Here is a 22,273-nt window from a genome sequence, read left to right on the forward strand (position 1 = left end):
ACTCTAAAAGAACTTTACGTTCTTCATCATTTAAATGAGAACATCGGATAAGACTTAGAACTTTGTTAATACGATCAGATTTAGAAGTTACATTAGAATTAATATTAAAACAAGATTCGTAATCAAAACATTCGCGTTCGAGAGGCGTTAACGTTACGTGATAATCTTTCACTTCGATATCGCTCTCTGTAGTATTTAAAATAGAAATATTTATTTTATTATTTTGTTTGATCGTAACTATGCAATTAGCGACATAAACACCTTCACATAAAGTATGATCTAGAACAAGAGCTTCGTTATTACGAAAAAGCTCGGGCACGTGATTTGACACTGTGCATTCAATGACGGCTTCGGAACGAGCCGGAATGATATAAGTTGGTTGAGTATAAATGATAGGAATAGAATGATTCATTACAGATAAGGATTTAGAAAAATAATTGATGTTCGATTTAAAATAATTGCAAAAATCGCTACCAATAATTCCATCGTAATTATTTAAATTAATATCGTCATTTGTAAGGTGAAATTTGTATTTAAAAGTTTCGTTATATAAATTAAATTCCATTTCGAAAGTACCTAATGTTTCAACAGGATTTTCTGAACTATTAATCCCTTTTAATTTCACGATTTCGTTCGAGAGATTCGGGACTTCTAATAAACTTGATCCTTTTATAATACTTATGGTGGATCCTGTGTCAATAAGGAAACATAGTTTTTCAGAGGCATGTTTAGAATTTAAGTAAATATGAAGTAAAGACACCTTTTTACTATAATCGTTAATTTCGTACATAAGTTTAGATTTAGGATTTGTAACTAAGTTAGAATTAGGTAAATTATTTTTTGAATCCGGACTCTGAGTACGGCCCTGATTTTTGTTATCATTCGATTGTCTTGATTGAGTCATGAATTTAGAATTAATAAAATTAGAATTGTATTGATTGGTTTTTGAATTTGAGTAAAATTTTTTGTTTGTTATTTTATCATTTAGTTTTTTATCATTAGTAGAACTCGTCAATTCTTTTGACTGAGTCGTGAATTTAGTAGAACTCAACTCTTTTGGTCGAGGTATAAACTTGGTAGAACTCAGTTTATTTGGCTGAGTCGGGAAGTTAGGAGAACTCAATTCTTTTGGTTGAGTCGTGAAGTTAGGAGAACTCAATTCTTTTGGTTGAGTCGTGAATTTAGGAGAACTCAATTCTTTTATTTGAGTCGTGAATTTAGAAGAACTCAATTCTTTTGGTTGAGTCGTGAATTTAGAAAATTTAGTATAAGTCGTGTCTTTATGATTTTGATTGGATTTCGAAGGACACGGCAACGAAATCCGATTTAGTTTAAATTTTCTTGTTCACACGGTTGCGCAGGTGCAACATGAGACCTAATATATGAGTTATCGTTTTGCGCGGAATTTGCGTTTTCGCGGCGATTCTCGTTAAATTGACGCTTGCGACATTCCGTAATCGTGTGACCGGTTCTTTTACAATAATTACACGTTTTAATATAAGAATTATTTGAATTAGGTTTTTGATTTTTATTAAAATTATTTTGATGATGAATTTGGAAAACGTTTTTTGTAAAAGGTTTTTTATTTTTAAAACATTCTGTGGAAGTATGGCCCGCTTTGTTACAGACCGAACATTGTTTTTGGGATTTTGTGTTAATTTTGTATAAATTGAATATTTTTTCCTCATCAATGGCATATTGTATGGCGTCACTGAGGGTTGTTGGATTTTTACAACGAACTATATTAGATAGTGATGGATTTAATCCCAATAAAAATGTGTTAAGGGCAAGATCCTCCATGGCTGCGGTTCTGCCTAGAAGCTCCCTTTCGTCCTTACAACTATAATGAATGTTAGAATGAATACGCGTTAATATTTGTTCAATTCTTAAAGAAAATTTAGTAACATCCTCATTTAATAATTGTTTACAATGTTGCAAATCAGAAAGTAAATGAATGGAGTGTTTTTTCTCTCCAAAGGTTGATCTTAAAAAGTTTTTTAGTTCCGTCCACTTAGTAAACGTTTTTAGACTACATGCGACTTGGGCTTTTCCTTCTAATTGTGAGATAATAAATTTACATAAGACGGGTTGTTGATCCGAACTAGCTAAGGACATTGCATTGTCACAATTAGTTAAAAACGCGGGGAGTGATTCTCTGTCCCCATTATAAGTTTTGATGAATTTGGTTAAAAAGGATAAGGTAATTTTGTCCGTCATTTCGCCTTTCTTTGAAGATTCCGATTTGACTGACATTTAGATTTGAATTATGATGTGCTGGATAAAATTGGAATACAAAAATAGCACTTGAAATACAGGTTAGAATTAAATATAAATTTAGAAAATTAAAATTAAGATTAAAGAACTTTGAAATTTTTCGGAGAATTTGAAGTGTAGAGCACTCACAGAAGCACGCCGTACCGCATTGCCTCGTCAGGAGCAGGATGCTGGTAGTTATGTTCTGGATGCTGATTGATGGTGGGTGAGTTAGAATTGGAGAAGCAGCTGGACTGTCGTCTCTGTGCGTCACGTCGCGGCTGGAGCGGGCTCACGCTTAACAGCGGAGGCTTACCGTCGTCCTCTTGAGTTGTGTTTAGACGCAGGCTTGTCCTTAGGGCAAGACTTACTGTCGGTCGTTCTTGAAGTTGTGTTTAGACGCAGGCTTGTCTTTAGGGCAAGGCTTACTGTCGGTCGTTCTTGAAGTTGATGGCTCGGATTCGAGATACCAGAATCTTTGACGGTCTGTCTCAGATTTCTTCTCTGGTATCCCACTTCTGACACCAATTTGTTACACGGCCTTTCTCAAACTTCTTTTTAAAAAAAAACACAAAAACTTTTCACGACTAAACTGTCTTTTATTAGACTTCACAATTTTACAACACTATTGTTGACTTCTCAAATTTATGTATGCTCGCGACGGCTTCCAGATTCTAACTTATGTATGCTCGCGACGGCTCCCAGATTCTAACTTATGTATGCTCGCGACGGCTCCCAGATTCTAACTGGTTTTCAATACGATTTGATTTTACATGAAAGCTAAAAATGATGACTCTAATGGAAAAACAGTGAGCTCGTAAACGAGCTGATTCGGGCAAAGCTGCTTTGTAGAGTAGTGTGTAACAGAGCCTTGCGAGGACGTAGGTCTTTGATCAAGTCTTTAACTTTCATCGGGGTAACGGGTGGTAACGCATCCGAGGGTGGCAAGGAGACTCTGCGTTCTACCTCACTGTCTACTAATTCTACATGAACAGGGTCCACGGATTGAGTGCTGGGCGTGCACTGGGTTTGCAATGTATAGGCCAGCAGCTCTGCTTTTTCGTCATCATCGAACGCCGCGAGTCGGCCTGAGGGGCCTACGAGGGGGGGCATAGTTACTACCGTATCCGATTTGAGAGTACGAGCTAAGCGGTAGTAAGTAAGACCTTTGGGAGGGCGCGAGTCCTTCTAAGAAATCAGACCATCTGGCATCTCGGACTTCGGCGATGCGAGACTTTACGTCGCGTTGTAGGGCACGCATTCGAATACGATTATCCACGGTAGGATACCTATCGTAGGCGCGTATCGAGGCGTTGTTAGCTCTAAGGAGTTCCCTAATATCGTCGGGCAATTTGAAGCGGTGAAGGAAGTCTCCGCTACAACTTGTTTCGATGACCTATCTAATGTCGAGGTGATGTGTGACATTAAGATGTCTATGGCTTCAGTGGTATCCTGAGGAGACGGGGTAGAGTCCGGGCTGAGTGCCCAAGTGGGGCGGCCTCGGGTCTTGAAAACACTCGCCTTGCGGCGAGGCCCCAACTTCTCGGACCTGAGCGGTTCTATTGAACGAAGGTGGCGATGCGGCGTGATTACTACAGAACAAAGAAAAAACAGAACAAAACAGAAATAACAAAAAGAAACAAAACAAATAAACACTTCCAGGAAAACAGTTTGTCGGCAAATGTACCACGAACACAGAAATAACAAAAAGAAACAAAACAAATAAAAACTTCCAGGAAAAACACTTGGTCGGCAGATTTAGCACGAACACAGGCCGCGCGAACAATGGCCGGGCTAACAAAAGCCGGGCGAACAAAGGCCGGGCGATCGAATGGTCGATGAGCACGTCCGCACGTGACGGGTGCCTCTATCGGAATGGGAATCGAAGACGCTGCCGTCACACCATAACAGTTCCGATTGCATCGCCAGTCAGTCCGGACGCGTTTTTACAAAAAATTGTCGCTGCCGTCGCGAACGTGTGTTTCGAGTTGTCCAACATTGTCGTTGTCGCACCGATCGCGGCATGGTTGTGCATTCCTGACGCACTGTCGCTGGCGTAGCGACCTTGAGTTGTGAAAACAGTTTGAACTTGAGTTGTGCATTCGAAACGCCAACTTCACATTATCATTCACTCATCCCATATTATTAAATTTATTCATTTTATTCGGCGTGCAAAACAGTCTTTTTAAAGACTTCCCCCCACTGCGATCACCGCTTGTTGTGGCACTCACAACCCAGTGGGGCCCCACCTTCCCAAACTTCCACCCCAATCCTAAATTTACGAACGGCTCCTTCAGAAACGCCTCTGGGACTTCGTTACCGCGAATAAAATTCTAATAGACGAGCAGTTTGGATTCCGCGCCAAACACTCGTGCGTACAACAAGTGCACCGCCTCACGGAGAACATCTTAATAGGGCTAAATAGGCGTAAACAAATCCCGACCGGCGCCCTCTTCTTCGATGTAGCGAAGGCGTTCGACAAAGTCTGGCACAACGGTTTGATCTACAAACTGTACAACATGGGAGTGCCAGACAGACTCGTGCTCATCATACGAGACTTCTTGTCGAACCGTTCGTTTTGATATCGAGTAGAGGGAACTCGTTCTCGTCCCCGTCATCTGACAGCCGGAGTCCCGCAAGGCTCCGCACTCTCCCCGTTACTATTTAGCTTGTATATCAACGATATACCCCGGTCTCTGGAGACCCATCTAGCGCTCTTCGCCGATGACACGGCTATCTACTACTCGTGTAGGAAGATGTTGCTTCATCGGCGACTCCAGACCGCAGTAACCACCATGGGACAGTGGTTCCGGAAGTGGCGAATTGACATCAACCCCACGAAAAGCACAGCGGTGCTATTCAAAAGGGGTCGCCCTCCGAATACCACTTCGAGCACCCCACTCCCCAATAGGCGCGTAAACACCTCCGCCCTTAGCCCCATAACTCTCTTTGACCAGCCCATACCGTGGGCCCTGAAGGTCAAATACCTAGGCGTCACCCTCGACAGAGGGATGACATTCCGTCCCCACGTAAAAACGGTACGCGATCGCGCCGCGTTTATACTAGGACGACTCTACCCAATGCTTTGTAGACGAAGCAAACTGTCCCTCCGTAACAAGGTAACCCTCTACAAAACTTGCATACGCCCCGTCATGACGTATGCAAGCGTAGTGTTCGCTCACGCGGCCCGCACCAACTTGAAACCCCTTCAGGTTATACAATCCCGATTCTGCAGGATAGCCGTCGGAGCGCCTTGGTTCCAGAGGAACGTGGACCTCCACGATGACCTGGAGCTCGACCCCGTCAGTAAGTATCTACAGTCGGCATCGCTGCGCCACTTTGAGAAGATGGCACGACATGAGAACCCTCTTGTCGTGGCCGCCGGAAACTACATACCCGATCCTGTAGACCGTTTGGTAAACCGTCGACGTCGCCCAAAGCACGTCATCACGGATCCTCCTGATCCATTAACGGTGCTTTTAGGCAATACAAGCACCGGTCACCGTCCTCGTCGAACCCGTCGCTTGCGACGAAGGGCTCGACGAGCGAATAAACCCACAGACACAGCCCACTGAGTTTCTCGCCGGATCTTCTCAGTGGGTCGCGCTTCCGATCCGGTGGTAGATTCTGCGAAGCACTGCTCTTGCTAGGGCGGTGTTAGCAATTCTCCGGTTTGAGCCCCGCGAGCTCACCTACACAAGCTAGGGTACGCTGAAATAGCCTCTCAAGGCTATCAGCATAGGTAGGAAAAAAAAAAAAGTCACACCATGTTTCAGTAATCACGTCTATGTCGTAATTATCACAAGCAACCCTGCTAAAAAAAAAAGTCAGAAGTTTTGGTTCTCAGTCCACGTACATTTTGGTAGTAAATTTGTATCATTAAAATATCTATAATAATAATATGTATGTATAATAAACTCGAATGCAAAAAAAAAGAAGAAAAAAAAGGATTAAATAAGTGACAAATCAATTTAACACAAAATAAAAAAGTATAAAATAAATTGGGAATTAAGAAATTATTAAACACAAAACTATTAAGCAAAGCTGAGCTGGAAGCCAAGCGATTGATCACTAAGTTAGCGACTTAAAAGTTTCCTCACTGCGAGCATGCACGTACCTCGTAGTTTCACTCTTTCTGAGGAAGACCTTCCCGTCCCGGACCCAGACGAATTTATAATTCAGTCGGTACGCCACGCGCCGGTCCGCGGCATGAAGCCGTTTAGTTTCTGGCGTGAGGTGCTCGGTTACGTAGATGGGATCCTTCTTATTGCCTCCGATACCAAGATGGCTAGTGTTGAGCTTATCTTTAGGGCTGTTACGGTTGTACTTGATTACCGACGCCAAAAAATTGTCACGCAGACGCCTGCTACCAAATTTCACTATGATCGACCTAGGTCGGGGACTTTTGTCTTGGATTTAATAATAATTGTTTTATTACGTTATAAATGAAAAAAAAAATTAATATTATTTATGAAGGATTGGTCAGAATGGAACGTATCATAAACATAATATCTGATAAAGATGTGGAACAAACATAGACCTATACTTCAGTGGGAACAAAGCGTTAAAGTGTGAGCGAGAGAAAACGGTAGGAAATGGAAAAGAGAATGACAGAGAGAAGGAAGATGCCGAAGACAGTTGAATGCATAGGATAATAGACTTAAAATTTAGTTTCATTGAATGAGCAAGGCGTAAAAAAGATGTCAGTTAATTTTTAATTATAATAACACAGAAGATTTTCGAAGAGTACAACAAAAGTGCAATGCAATAGAATAGTTTTATTTTATACGCCGTGATCCCAATTTAGGCCGTCAGCGCAAAAGTGACTTAAGCTTACCATAGTTAGTATGGACATAATGAGGCTTGAACTTACTTTTACACTGCTTCGTAGGCAAAAACAATACGCGCAAAAATAATGTTTACAATAGCATCTGTTATCTATAGGTGGAAATAGGGATAGGCTGGTTTTTGCATACATTTTTTTAGTATGTTTTAAACATTGTTATGTTTTTATTATGTTTTAATGTGTGTATTGTTTATTACGTTTTATTATCGTTAATTAATTAAAATATACGATTTTTTCGAATAATTAACAGACTTCGCGGTCACGGATGTCAAAGGTTCGTCCGGTCACATAATTTAAATATGGCGTATATCGTCCCCGTAGAGCCAAAATAAACTAAATTGAATTATGTTATTTGTTTCTCTGTTTTATCTATACTTAATATTATAAAGCTGAAGAGTTTGTTTGTTTGTTTGTTTGTTTGTTTGTTTGTTTGTTTGTTTGTTTGAACGCGCTAATCTCAGGAACTAATGGTCCGATTTAAAAAATTCTTCTTCAGTGTTAGATAGCTCATTTATTAAGGAAGGCTATAGGCTATATAACATCACGCTCAGACCAATACAAGCGGAGCACCAATAAAGAATGTTTCAAAATCTGGGTTTATTTTCCCTTTTGAGAGCTTCCGCTGCGTGCGCTGCAGAAGCGGTTAAAGTTTCGCTAAAATAATGTATGACAGAATTGTTCCCCTTTAAAAGATCTAAAAAAAGTCCGCGACAGCATATGTCTATATTTAAAGGTTTGCTCACTATAACGTTTTTTATGTCAGAGTTGAACTGACTAAAACCTCCTGTCGCTCAACAACCAACGTCCAAACCTCGCATGAGACAGAACTCATGAAAAGACAAAGGGGGAAAAGTGAAGCGTTTAGTGCGGAGCACATCTCTCCCATCACCCTCCCCCTCGGGACGCCGGACTGGCGTTCGTCGGCGCCTCGACCACCAGCCCTCTCGGTCGGCAGACTGTCCGAAGCCCGCCTAGATGGCGCCGGTTAGAGTGGGTTACCCTACGGAATACCCCGCTGGGCCAGAAGCAGCGTGGGTCGAGGATAGCCAGCCTTCCATCACCCGGATGCTCTTGCATAAAACGCGTGCAGAGCAGCTTGCACGTCGTCTTCTTAGGTCCCCCTCGCCGGTCCGCAGACCGTCATGTGAGGGGGACCCGAAACACTTAGAGGGCCAGGGCTTGGGCGAGATCCGCCTCCCTGGCCCCCGCTCGACGGCGGCGGGATTGTGCGTCTCTCACGCACCCCGCCGCCTCCTTCTGCGAGATGGTGCACTCGCAGAAGTCGAACATCGCCTTCTACGACTCATCCTCGCCGAGCATCGATGCCACAACACTTGGCAACGACAAGTCGGTTCCTATTTTAGCGACGAGGACACGGCGCCACCCCTCCCATGCGGGGCAGGCGCCGAGCGTATGCTCTGCCGTGTCCAAGTCGCAACCACAATGGTGGCACTCTGTCGTCGGCTCGGCTGTGATCCGGTGCAGGAAGTCACCGAAATAACCATGCCCAGTGAGCACCTGCGTGAGCCGGAAAGTGAGGCGTCCTCTGTCACGATTCACCCAATCCACAAGGACCGGGTGAATCGCCTCGACAGTCCTACGACCAGCTGAAGGATTAGCCAGCCGTCTGGACCATGACTCCAGCACGGAACGTTTTTTATGCTAACCAAATTTGTTCTAAAATAAAGCATTATTTGTGAAGGTGTTTTTATATAGATGATATTAATCCCTATCCAAATAAATACGTTAATCATTACAATATTGAAACACCCATCAGCGTTTCAATATAGGCTTTGACAATTATAGATTTTTCTGGATTTCTCCAGGATCACATCATCAGAGCTTGATGATTACAAGACCATTCAGGAAGTGTACCCTTTCGAACAAAAAAAAAGAAAAAAGAATTGTCAGGATCGGTTCAAGCATTCTCGGGGAATCGGTGACATACATAGATAAAAAAATATGGTCGAATTGATAACTTCCTCTTTTGAAGTGGGTTAAAAAACGTGATTCAGGTTCCTTATATAGCTCCTTAACATTCTACGAGTATTATTCAAAAATATTTTCACTTTCTACGTAAATGAAGAGGCGGGTACAATTTAGCGTTATGCCAAAGTAACTATTCCACGCGGACGAAGTCGCGGGCAAAAGCTAGTTTAATTAATAACTAGATGATGCTCGTTTTTTTTTTTTTTTGATAACGCCGTCTTGCTGTGTCTTTAAAGCGGTTAGTTGCCCTCAATTAAGAAAAATAGTATTATTATTCGCCAATAGATGTCGGGAAGAGTTGATTATTGAAAACACGAATAAAACAACATTTTCTGAAAATAAATCGTAGCTAGATTGATTTATCGCCCCCGACTACTAAATTTCATGAAAATCGTTGGAGCCGTTTCCGAGATTCAGATTATATTTAAACAAGAATTCACCCTCAATTCAATCACTCTCACTTGAGTGATTCAAATTTTAAACTTATCAAGGGACCGCGTGACACCTACGGAACATTTATTTATTATTATTATTAATTACAAACATCATTTATTGTGACTTCCTCTCTAAAATAACTTAATTATTAAATATTTAACGAATTTACAATAGTGTTTTACACACTGCGGAATAAAACTTTTTTATTTAAATAGTTCCGAAGAGATTTTGTCGGTAGCCTTTTTCCCGAAATATCTAAACAGAATGTCTAAATATGTTTTTATGACATATTTTAAAGAGGTATTTATGATTAGTGTCATGATCAATAGATTCCGAATGTTAAATGGTGTCCGATTTTTCGGATGAGGGCTCCATAATAAATTTAAATATATATAGATAATAGTTTTGGGGCATTGACTTTCTTAAGATCCTATAAAATATTATTATGTTTTAATTATTATTTTTGTATGTTTTAAGCATGATAAAATAAGAAATTTTATATTAGCAATCATATTAAATCGATATCAAAGTCAATAAATAATGTACAACCCAAAACAGACGGCCGAACTGACGTGACAATGACATTTGGTGCGCTAAACATGGCGGATTTTCGGCCTCATTAGACATTTACGTATATGTTTCATTTTATGTACGCACTGAAATACTGTTATACTGTTTTCCTGCGAGTTAAAGTGCTGAGTAAGAACGAGATAGATATATGTTTATGTGTGTGCCTTCAAAGTGGGTGCTATTTATATAAGCAATTGTACGTATAGAACAATATGTCGTGTCCCTACTATGTAGGTCTATGGTTTCGATTCGACCCGAGCGATGACACCTCGACTCTGCCGAAGCACACAGCCCGAAGTGAGCCGATGTTTCACGAGTAGTTGCCACTCCCATCCACTAGATCCACTAGCGCTTTCGCTTCGCACATAGTAATATCGTGGGGTGAAAGGCTATTTAATTTTAACGACAATTCGCTTAACACGTGACATTTATCTTTGCGATTAAAGGTACGTTTTATTTGGTATCAGCATTCCGATGTTGTTAATTGAATTTCAAATAGCTGATGAAGTTTTGCTTGTTATGATATTTTTTCCAAATTTAAATTTTCGATGGCTCTCCCTCTGTAATGTTGCAAAAATGCCGCTTAAAGCAAATAGCCTTTCACCTATCGAATATATTGTACTTCATTTATTGGCCGGCGGGAATTGGACGTTTGCAGATGAGTCGTTTCGTGGGTGGCCGCTAGTGTTTGGCAGTCCCACACTCCCACGCGAAGCAGTGTCCCAACAAAGTCCCCGCGTGCCCCCTAGACGCGGGGGCCTCGTATGCGATCAACTTCTGACCCAAAAATAACTTTAATACGCCATAACACCAATCACATTAATGGTTTAAAAAAAAGTGGGTTTTACCAAATTGAACACATTAAATTCGACATTCGATGAATGTGACTAGGAGATGTATGGAAATGGTAGAGCAAGGTAGAGGGAGAAGTGGTCGACCGAAGAAGACATGGATGGAGTGTGTGAATGACGATAAGAGAGAGAGAGGAGTGAGTGTTGAGATGATGGCTGATAGAGGAGAAAGGGAAGACAAACATTCGCTGTGCCGACCCCACATAGCGGGATAAGGTGCAGACAAAGTAGAAGAAATTGGACATTAAATTATTAAATTGATTTTAATTAAAAACCTAAGTAAATGATACTTAAGTACACCGCACGGACTGAGGGCAGTTTTAAAAAGGTCGCCATCAACATTAACCTTTGTTGAATATATTTGTATATAATAATGCCCACGGAGTCTTTCGCTGGATCTTCTCATTGGGTCGCGATTCCGATCCGGTGGTGGTTTCGGCGAAGCACTGCTCTTGCTATGGGCTAGTGTTAGCAAATTCTGTCGAGTTGAACCCGAGACCTCAGCTACCCGTCCGATCGTACCTGAATAGTCCCTTATGCTACCAGCGAATAGGTATGGGAAAAATTATAATAATTTAAACAATCATTTTTATTTTTGATCTATTAACTACCTCAAAGCGTTAAGTCTAAGGCTTTCTCTACCAGTTAGGTAGGTAGGGCAAAATGTAGTGCAAAAGAAATATTTTTTTTAAGCATTATTATTTATTTTGACGTCAATTTTGCATTAAACGGATGTACAACAATGTCTTGGTAAATCATAAATAAATTCGAAGTCGTCGTGGCCTAAAGGATAAGACGTCCGGTGTATTCGTGTTGAGCGTTGCACTGGCGTTCGAATCCCGCGGGTAAGGGGAACTACCCTTCAATATGCTATAGCTACTAGCCCAGATGAGCCATGGGGCGGTGGGGATCTCTTACATATTCAATAGAAAACTTGCGGTCAGGGGTATTCTAGACAGGTGAGTTGGGGCGTCTCAAGGGACCGCTAATGACCTCGAATGAGGACTGGCAGATTAGCTTGTGCAAAGAACAAAACTGGCATTTTAAAATATAAATTCCTATTACTTTCAGAATGGACAGCGCTTTAGCGTTGGAGATCGAGCAGGTCTCGCGTCAGAAGGCGCTGGAGGAGGAAGCGCTCCGCGGCGAGTCGGCTGTGCGGCAGTTCTACGCGGGAACCACAGCGCTGATCACTGGAGGCACGGGCTTCATCGGGAAACAACTCATAGAGAAGCTTCTAAGGTGATCGGTGGTGCCACAAACAACTTACATCTCAAATCAGATTCGTAAAGTTGATATTCCGTTGACAAATAGTTTGTAATACTGAGAGTACAGGCAAGACACTGAGAGCTCTTTCCAAGCTTTAAAAAGGGCATATGATAGCGTTGAGGGAATACCACGGGGCATTGATTCTGGAGTGGGATGGTACGTGGCAGAAACGGTCTCTGGAAGTGTACTGCCTATAGCCCCAATGTAATAGCGGCAATGTCTCGTGATGGCGGGTCTCAGACGTGTCGCGGGTTCCCTGAATATTGTAAATCCCGCGAACCATCGTTCACTTCAGTGCCTTTCTCGCTTCGGCACGAGTTTCTGTTCTGATTCTCGATGAAGCCAGCACTTCAATTAAAGCATTTAGTGTTCGGTGCCACTGAGTACTTGTACGCGTCTCGTGTGCTCTAAGGCCGAAGCAAGGTAATGGAAACAACCGGATATGTTTTTACGAACACAAAAGTCTTTCAGTCCACAGATTTCTAGTTTTTTTGTTTCTGTATTCGATCTATCGATTTGATTTCGATTTTTTATTATTTATTGCTTAGTTGGATGGACGAGCTCAGAATCCACCTGATGTTAAGTGGTTACTGGAGCCCATAGACATCTACGACTTAAATGCGCTACCCGCCACTGCTTCACGGCAGAAATATGCAGGGTGGTGGTACCTACCAGTAAATATGCAAATTATAATTTTGTGGGTTTGATTTTTAGTACACGATGTTATTCGTTCACAGTGGAAGTCAATCATGAACATTTGTTGAGTACGTATTTCATTAGGAAAATTGGTACCCGCCTGAGATTCGAACACCGGTGCCTCGCTACCACAGATCATAGAAACAAGTTGTGTTTCTATGATCTGTGATCGCTACATACGAATGCACCGGACGTCTTATCCTTTAGGCCACGACGACTTATTCGATATCGACGATTCGCGCTCTAAGGGCTATGGACCGACCCGATATCCAGCGCGAATAGCAAAAATCTCTGTAGAGTTTCTCAAGATCTCTTCAAAGATTCATCAGATCTAATTCTTCCACTGTCAGCCCCTTCAAAAACCAGCTCAACGCGTTGCCTGTTTCAGATCGTGCGATGTTAAGCGGATTTACATATTGATACGATCGAAAAAGGGACTGTCTATGGAAGAAAGGCTCCAGTTACAATTTAAAGATCCTGTTAGTACGTTTTTTTAATGAACCATTATTTTTGTTACAGCGCCATCTATAGTGTATTTTAAAAACTGAACACTTGAAAGCTGTCAATGGCACACCTTTACCAAACTAGATGTCGTTGTAACACATTAACCCACAATCAGGATTAAACTAAGACAAAATTCTATAATCTCAATACTTATTTTAATATATTAGCTGGTAGTGTGCGCTCTCATTACCAAACAGGTCGTTGTCCGTGGTTATTCACGGAAATAGCTCTGTCTCTGCAATCTTCAAGTATATTTAGAATGATTAAACAAAAAATATTATTAAAATCTATAATAATGCAAGGGAGCAAAGGGGAATCCCCACTCTCCATAGTGTGCTGGGTCCAAGATGGACATCAAATATTACTATAAAAATGGACTGATTCAAATTCTTAAATGTATTGGACATCTAAAAAATATATTGAAATTGACGCCACTATTATAAAAAATATAATAAAAATAAAAATTCGTTTTGAGGTTAATTTTCTATTTAAAATAAGTGTCGGATTGTGAGATACTTCAAGAACTTTTCTTTTCTTAAGGTTTAAGATTTCCTAATGTATTTTTATCCTATTCCTATTAGGATATAAAAACACACATACTTTTTCTATATTTTCTTCATCTTCATACACAATTAGCAAATCATCTAAAAATAGCACAGGAGAGCATATACACGGTTTTAAATCTCGGTCAGGTTAAAACCACAATTCACACAATGGTTTTCAGTCGTAGTATGAAACGTTATTGTTTAAAGTAAAATAAATCGAAGAAAAATCAAAACACATGCATTTTGAACGCAAGCACAAGCAGCAAGCGAAGTGTCACTCAGTCAGATTAAATTCAGTGTCTTTGTCAGTGTAAAGAAAAATAATTACATGAAATTCACGAATTACATTCAATTCATGAATCTTATTAAAATCTACACGCATCGATCGGATGGAAATAGATTATATTATTATAGTACTGCAAGAGAGCGACGTTGGCATCACGTCCGTACCAAATATTATGGTAATACTAATACGTACTGGTAATACGAGTACTGGACTGTCATTCATTAGTCCTAAAGTGAGGTTATATTATGTGTATTATCTATGGGTTAAATCGCTTAATGTCACTTTTAAATTCCCATTCAAACTCAACTTACTCAACTGACATTAGCAACCCGATAGTGTTGTCAGCCACCATTTTACAATACGCCCAAGTTCAGTTTTTACGTTCCACGGCAGCTAAACGTATATAATTTTTGCGCTTCGACTTATTTAATCTGGATTAAAATGGAATACTTTTAATTCTCTTAATTTTTCCAGCATTACGCCAATTATCTAACCCTGCCCAGCATTAGGACGGCGACTCCAACGATACAGTTTGCTTTCCATTCCTTCGTAGTAGCAATATCTGTTCACTTCTTTTCCCGCGCAATTCGATGTTTGATGGATAAGACAGTAAATGTAATACTAGAATTCTTTCTCGTGTCTTAAGGTGGGTGGCGGTAAATACCATATCATCGCGACTCTGGGCTTTTGTATCAAACTAACTGGCCATCGTTCTCGTTGAACCCGTCGCTTGCGACGAAGGGCTCGACGAGTAAATAAACCCACAGACACAGCCCACTGAGTTTCTCGCTAGATCTTCTCAGTGGGTTGCGTTTCTGATCCGGTGGTAGATTCTGCGAAGCACGACACTTGCTAGGGTTTGTGTTAGCAACGTCGTCAGGTTTGAGTCCCGTGAGCTCACCTAATAGATAAGGTAACGCTGAAATAGCCTCTCAAGACTATCAGCTTAGGTAAGAAAAAAAAAAAATCAAGCGTTGCATGGATGCCCATTTTCCCAGATATATAAATAAAATAAACCAAGAACGCTCCTATCGAATTAGTTCTATAAATATAAGGCCATTTTTTATTACCTACACTATACATTTCCTTCTTCTTGGAAGGGCTCTTGAGCATTTATTTATTGTTTAAGGTATACGACAATTTACGGTCTCAACAACCAGATTTCGCTCGGAAAGTGATACCGGTCGAAGGCGACATCTCAGAACTAGGCGTCGGCCTGAACAACGAAGACAGAATGAAGCTTGCGCAAGAGGTATTTTGAATTGGCTTAAACTTCCAAAGCTACATTACACACACTATTAATTAACGGATTCTTACTACAATTTTCGCTTAAGTACGGTATAAAAAGAACACTTTTAAAATTTCTTAAAATTATTCATTGTATTTTCATTGCACTGTCGATTGCACAGTGTACCTATAGTAATAATTGAGATGGCATCTGTCATGTACTTATTGTCTATTTGTCAATGCGTTTATTGATGATCACTTTGTTGGTGCAACATAAATAAATAAATAAATAAACGTACTAGTTTTTACATTAGTCGGGGCTAGTGATGAAGTTCCAGTGGTAACAGCAAAAAACCGAATTAGAAAGTGGGTAGACAGATTTTTCTGCTAAACATCTTAAAGTCAACCTACCCTTGAAGCTTGGCGCTCGCAACACTTCTCCTCCTGATCCAGACTTGGTGCCTTTAAAGCACACTTACTCCACGTGCAACTAAGCCCACATACTCTCAAGCACCGGTCACCGTCTTTGTCGAATTCGTCGATCACGACGAAGAATTCGTCGAGCGAACTGACCTATAGACACAGTCTGACACAGCCCACTAAGTTTTTCGCCGGATATTCTCAGTAGGTCGCGTTTCCGACCCGGTGGTAGATTCTGCGAAGCACTGCTCTTGCTAGGGCCAGTGTTAGCAACGTTCACCGAGCCCCGTGAGGTCACCTACTCGCCCGGTGAATCTAGTATGACCATCGAGGTTACCAGAATAGGTAGGAAAAAAAAGTTAAATCAACTACAAAGATGAATTTTAATTGTGCGTTATAGGCGAATGTGATATTCCACGTGGCCGCCACGACCAAGTTCGAAGAGCCACTAAAGAAGGCCACATTCATTAACGTCAGAGGAACCAGGGAGATCCTTGAATTGGCCAAATGCTGCAAAAATCTAAGGTGTTTTTTCTTCTTCTTTCTGATTAACGAATCTGGCCTCGTAAATTAAGGCTTACTTTGCTTCTGTTCTCAAACAAAAGTTTGTATCGAATGTAATTTCCAAATTTTGTGATTTGATGGGTGAAAAGCTCACGATCCATCTGGTGTTAAGTGGTTACACCTCAACTTTTGTGGCTTTTGATTTTTGCTACACTATGTTACTCCTTTAACGCGGACGCCATTCTTGAATGTCTATTAATTGCATAGATTGGTGGACGAGCTCAAAGCCCAACTGGGGTTAAGTGGTTACCGGAGCCCATAGACATCTACAACGTAAATGCCGCTACCTACCTTGAGATATGAGTTCTAAGGTCTCAGTGTAGCTACAACGGCTACCCTACGTATTATAAAATCGGTTCGAGGTTGCAGGATTCCACCGGGCGTCTTATTCTTTAAGCCACGACGTCTTTGAAATCGAGGCACACTAAATATCTGTTTCATTTTTCTTCTAGATCCTTCGTACACGTGTCAACTGCGTTCTTCAATGCAACAAAGAGCAGAATAAATCACACCATCGAGGAGAAATTCTATGAAAGCCCTGTCCCTCCGGAAGTCATGATACAACTCGCGGAGACAGTTGAAGAATGCAGACTCAACGCGATCACTGCTGAGTGAGTAGACGAGCCGAAGTGAGCACATGCAGTGGTCACTTGGGTGGATGAGAGCTCTGGGACCGAGGGTCGTGAGGGCACGTCCAGGCAGCAGTAGTTTGAAATTGGTCATGTGTAATGAATTCGTGTTTTCAGTTTGATAAGGGACTGGCCCAACACGTACTGCTTCACGAAGGCCATAGCGGAGGATGTCGTGCGTACAATGGGCAAGGCTTTACCTGTGGCCATAGTGAGGCCACCCGTAGGCAAGTATTCAAGGGCTCTTCTTTCCGAAATAGCTAAAGTCGAGACATATAAATATGTAGTAACTGGCCACATGTATAGTTTAACACCGGACCTCTTATGTGACGATCGAAGCAATCCATTATATTTTCCGTTTTCAGTTGTCTGCACGCTCAATGAACCCACACCTGGATGGGTGGATATGAGCTCGGTGATTGGTCCCAGCGGGGTAAGTTGTGACTGCCTAAAATAGCTGTTACAGGCTGATGCGGATGGACGATTGACATCTCTTCTCTATCTCCGACGTGGCTAAACTTGGAAACTATTTCGTCATCATCATTAAAAGCGTCTTCCAAAGCACGCCACGCGAACTATACTGCGTGTATCATTACTTTACATTGTTACTAGGCGTCCTACATCATGGCACTATTTACGGGTCCACGGTCTCCTCTCCGGAATTCTTCTACCCTAACGGTCAAGTCTTATTGTAATTTCAATGATTTTTTAAAAAATATGAAATACGATATTATGAAATGAAATGAAGTTGATTGATATGAAACGTGGCATGAAATGAAATGAAATGAAAGGAGATGATGATTTTCCTACATTTGTACACTTTCACAGATACTATACAGTTAATAAACCACCGTTATTACACATTTAAACCTAAAGAAACACTAAATAGACAAAATAAGACAAATCACGCAACTTCACTCCTCGCGTTCCCGCCAAAAAGTCTCCACAGTTAATGCAGCGTTTTTTTTTCTCAGATTATTTTAGGCGTAGGCCTTGGCGTGACGCATGTGGTTTTAATAGGTGAAATAATGATAGCGATAGCTCCTGTGGACTACGTCAACAACACTGTATTGGCGACAGCGTGGGAAACCGACAAACGTTTTAAAAATAATGAAAAAGAGTCTAAGATTTACAATATAAGCAACTCCAGATGCACACTTGAGAAAAGTAGGTTTACACATATTTTTTTATTTCGTGACTCAAATCATCAATCGAACTTTTGTTTGCTATCCTGAAAATTACGGACTAAATCGGAAATTTCGAGACTGCGATCTGTCCTCTTGCAATAAAATGACATTTAATAATTTCATATTGTTTCTAAAATATAAGTAGCTTAAGTTACTCCTTATTACATAAGCTATCTGCCAGTAAAAGTCCCGTCAAACTCAGTCCAGCCGTTCCAAAGATTAGCCTGAACAAACCGACAAAAATTGTAAAAAATGTTATTGCCGATCACACATTAGCCAGTTACCGTCGACGCCCTAGACACGTCCTTACGGATCTATCAGATTCAATAACTCTTGCATTAGACGCCTTCAGCTCTAACACTAGGAGCAGGCCTAGGGATCCCGGTAACCGTACCGACGAACTCGGCAAAGAGTTCGACGTGCAACCTAACCCATGCATCAGCCCGCTGAGTTTCTCGCCGGATCTTCTCAGCAGGTCCCGGTTCCGATCCGGTAGTAGATTCATTCGCGAAGCAGCTGCTCTTGAGTTGTTAGGTTTCCTTTGAAGGCGCCAAGGCAGCTGTTAGTAAATTCCACCTCTCCTGGCTGAGCCTTTGCTTGCCCACCTGTTCTGGTGAAACCGGAAAGGCCACCGGGCCATCAGTAATCCCTCCTTCTTTAAAAATATATAAGAGATAGATATAGAGGAATACGTTAAGTGATATCCGAGTTGTACCATGGACGGAAGATGGATGGGATCTTTCTAACTAAAGCCGCCTCTGACTGACATTTTGCAGTCGTCGTGGCCTAAAGGATAAAAGGTCCGATGCATTCGTATCTAACGATGCACCGGTGTTCGAATCCCGCTGGCAGGTATCAATTTTTGTAATGAAATACGTACTTAACAAATGTTCACGATTGACTTCCCCGTAATAAAAATAAAAATTACATTGTGTGTCCGCACGGGTAGGTACCACCACCCTGCCTATTTCTGCCGTGAAGCAGTAATGCGTTTTGGTCTCAAGGGTGGCGCAGGCGTTGTACTGTAAAAAACTGAAACCATAGAACTCATATCAGGTGGGTGGCGGCATTTATGCTCCGGTAACCACACCAGGTGGGCCGTGAGCTCGTCCACCCAGCAAAGCAATAAATAAATAAAACAATAAAGCTATCTTTTTTTAGATCTTTTGTGCGATGTCCTGAAAAATCCTAACACAAAACAGTACGCTACGCCGAAAGCCGTTTGGTACTGTTATGGTTTTGAGACCGGAAGCGATGTTGTATTCTGGTTGTTAACATGGCTGCTGCATTACATACCTGCGTATGTAGCCGACTTCGTGTTTAATGTGACCTCCATGAAGCGTCCTGAGGGCATAAAGTCGTATGTATTAACTTGTATAGGCATAAAACACTAAAAGTTAAATGCTGGGTTAAACTCACCAAAGAATAGAACAAACAAAAGTTTTGATATTGGATAAGAAAGTGTCATTTTTATTAGGTTCAAATGCGTTCGCCGGGGCGCCACCCTGGGACCTGGAGGCGGAGGCGCTCGCTGCCGATTACAAGTGGCGTAGCGACCTCCGCTCTAGGGAGGAAGGGCGCCCCGGCGAAGGAGTAGTTCGAGCGCGGAGGCTCCAATCTCGGCGGTCCGTGCTGGAGGCGTGGTCTCGCCGCTTGGCGGACCCGTCGGCCGGCCTCCGTACCGTCGAGGCGGTCCGCCCGGTTCTCGCGGACTGGGTGGGCCGCGACCGCAGATGCCTCACCTCCCGGCTGACGCAGATGCTTACCGGCCACGGATGTTTCGGCCGGTACTTGCACAAGATAGCCGGAAGGGAACCGACGGCGCAATGCCACCACTGCGCTGACCGCGACGAGGATGACACAGCGGAACACACACTGGCGCGTTGCTCTGGATTCGATGAGCAACGCGCCGCCCTCGTCGCGGTCATAGGAGAGGACCTCTCGCTGCCGCGCGTCGTGGCTACGATGCTCGGCAGCGACGCGTCCTGGAAGGCGATGCTCGACTTCTGCGAGTCCACCATCTCGCAGAAGGAGGCGGCGGAGCGAGAGAGGGAGAGCTCTTCCCTTTCCGCACCGATCCGTCGCCGTCGAGCCGGGGGCCGGAGGCGGGAATACGCCCGTACGTCCCGGCCCCTGTAGGTGGCGGCCTCCCCCCGGTGAAGGTCAAGGGGCGACCTGAGGGGGTGAGGCCGCGCGGCGCTACCAGCACTCTAGCGCGCTGCCGTGCAGTGAATAGAGCGACCGGTCGACGGTGTATCGCGTCCCGACCCGGCAGGCTGGTTCTGGTCCAGCGGGGCATTCCGGGACACCAGCGGCACCGTCTGGGCGGCCCGACGGGCTGCCGTACCGAGACGGCCGACGTTTCAGAGCCTTCGATTCGCCTCGAAGGCTCCGTCGGCTGGGCGTCCTTGGGGTGAGCCGCGCCGTCTGGTTGTAGTGTTGACCGCGGTAGCCCCCCTACCTCATCCGGGTTCTGACCTCGGAGGGGATCGGAATTCGGGTGTAAGAGTGCAGGGGAGTCGTTTAGTGGGTGGACCCTAAAATCCTTGGGCCCGCGGTCTGCTCACAACACTATGCAGATCGTTGAGTCTCACATACCCGGCGCCCCCATTTTGCGCGAGGACCTCGTAGTAGGAGGTGCGGCCCTCTACCCCAAAAAAAAAAAAAAAGAAGGTTCAAATGCGTTGTCTCCGCGCGCTATGCTGGAAATTGTTTATCTAATATTATTGATCTAATATTATCTAAGTCTATTTCGTGACTCAAGATACAAGTGTATTATAAAAGTATTCGTCTTCACGAAAAATATCCGTCAAGTCTACATCGACAAAGCGGCGCGACACCGAAAACCCTCTTATCGTGGCCGCCGCTAATTACTTATCCGACTGCGATGGGGCAACACAAAGCGGCCGTCGCTCGAGACCAGTCTGGTCGGATCCCACGGATTCACTCTCGGTGTTTTTAGGCCTCTTAAGCACCGGTCACGGTCCTCGTCGAACTCGTCGACTACGACGAAGATTTGACAAGTGAACTAACTCTACACAGCCCACTGAGCTTCTCGCCGGATCTTCTCAGTGGGTCACGATTCCGATCCGGTGGTAGTTTCAGCGAAGCACTGCTCTTGCTAGAGCCAGTCTTAGTAAATTCTATTAGCTTGAGCCCGAGAGCTCACCCACCCGTCCGAGCGTAACTGTAATAGCCTCTTAGGCTACCAGCGAATAGGTAGGAAAAAAAAACAAAAAAAAATCGTCAGCTGGAGTTGGGACGTAATTTAGTCTACCAATTTGTCAACATTTAACAATCTAAAAAAATTCTAATTGCACAGTCTAGTGGTTATGGAGCCTGACATTCACGTGACAAGCGACTCAATAGTGTCAGCGTGTAATGAAAAAAACCCACGCAAAATCTATAAAATATGTGTAATAACTAGTGTTAAGGCGTATTAACAAAGCCCTGGTGAATTTCACATAAAACATGCATATTTTTATTGTATCACGTCTCTTGTTATTACAGATTCGTTAAAATGTATGAAAAGATATACAAAATGTCTTTGTTGTACGGCTATTTCCTGAGGAACCAGTGGAATTTTGTCGATGACAACACCGTGGCCATGTTGAACCAAATGTCAAAAACTGACAGGATATTGTTCAATTTTGACATTTCGAAGATCGATTGGCCGCACTATATGCTGATCTGGTGCATCGGCTTGAGAAAGTTCATCGTGAAAGACGGACTCAAAGACAGCGACTATGGAATGAAGAAACAGAGATGGCTGAAGATAGCGCACATTAGTTTTTATACGCTGTTCTTTGGAGTCGTGTTTTCTTTGTTATATCTCGCCTGTAGAATTTTTATGTCTGTAATTTGAATACGAACGCCGCCGCGCCGCTCAGACACTTACGAAGTAACACTTGTACTTGGGTTTGTAGGTTTTATATGTTGCATTAAAATGTACTTTGTAAATTCGATGTGATAGAAAACTCCTAAAATATTGTCAATTAAAAA

General features: G+C 42.7%; 1 protein-coding gene across 1 annotated transcript; it reads left to right on the top strand.

Moving 5' to 3' along the window:
* Positions 1-11,304: 11,304 nt before the first annotated feature.
* Positions 11,305-22,273, top strand: LOC134198671 (fatty acyl-CoA reductase wat-like). Its single transcript, XM_004925923.5, has 11 exons — positions 11,305-11,497; positions 12,016-12,186; positions 13,298-13,388; positions 15,374-15,496; positions 16,292-16,416; positions 16,908-17,066; positions 17,202-17,311; positions 17,450-17,517; positions 18,059-18,251; positions 19,433-19,631; positions 21,782-22,273. The coding sequence occupies exons 1-11, from the start codon at positions 11,481-11,483 to the stop codon at positions 22,134-22,136; spliced, it is 1,611 nt and encodes a 536-aa protein (XP_004925980.3). The 5' UTR covers positions 11,305-11,480; the 3' UTR covers positions 22,137-22,273.

This window comes from Bombyx mori, chromosome 23 (genome assembly GCF_030269925.1).
Source record: "Bombyx mori chromosome 23, ASM3026992v2".
NCBI lineage: Eukaryota > Metazoa > Arthropoda > Insecta > Lepidoptera > Bombycidae > Bombyx > Bombyx mori.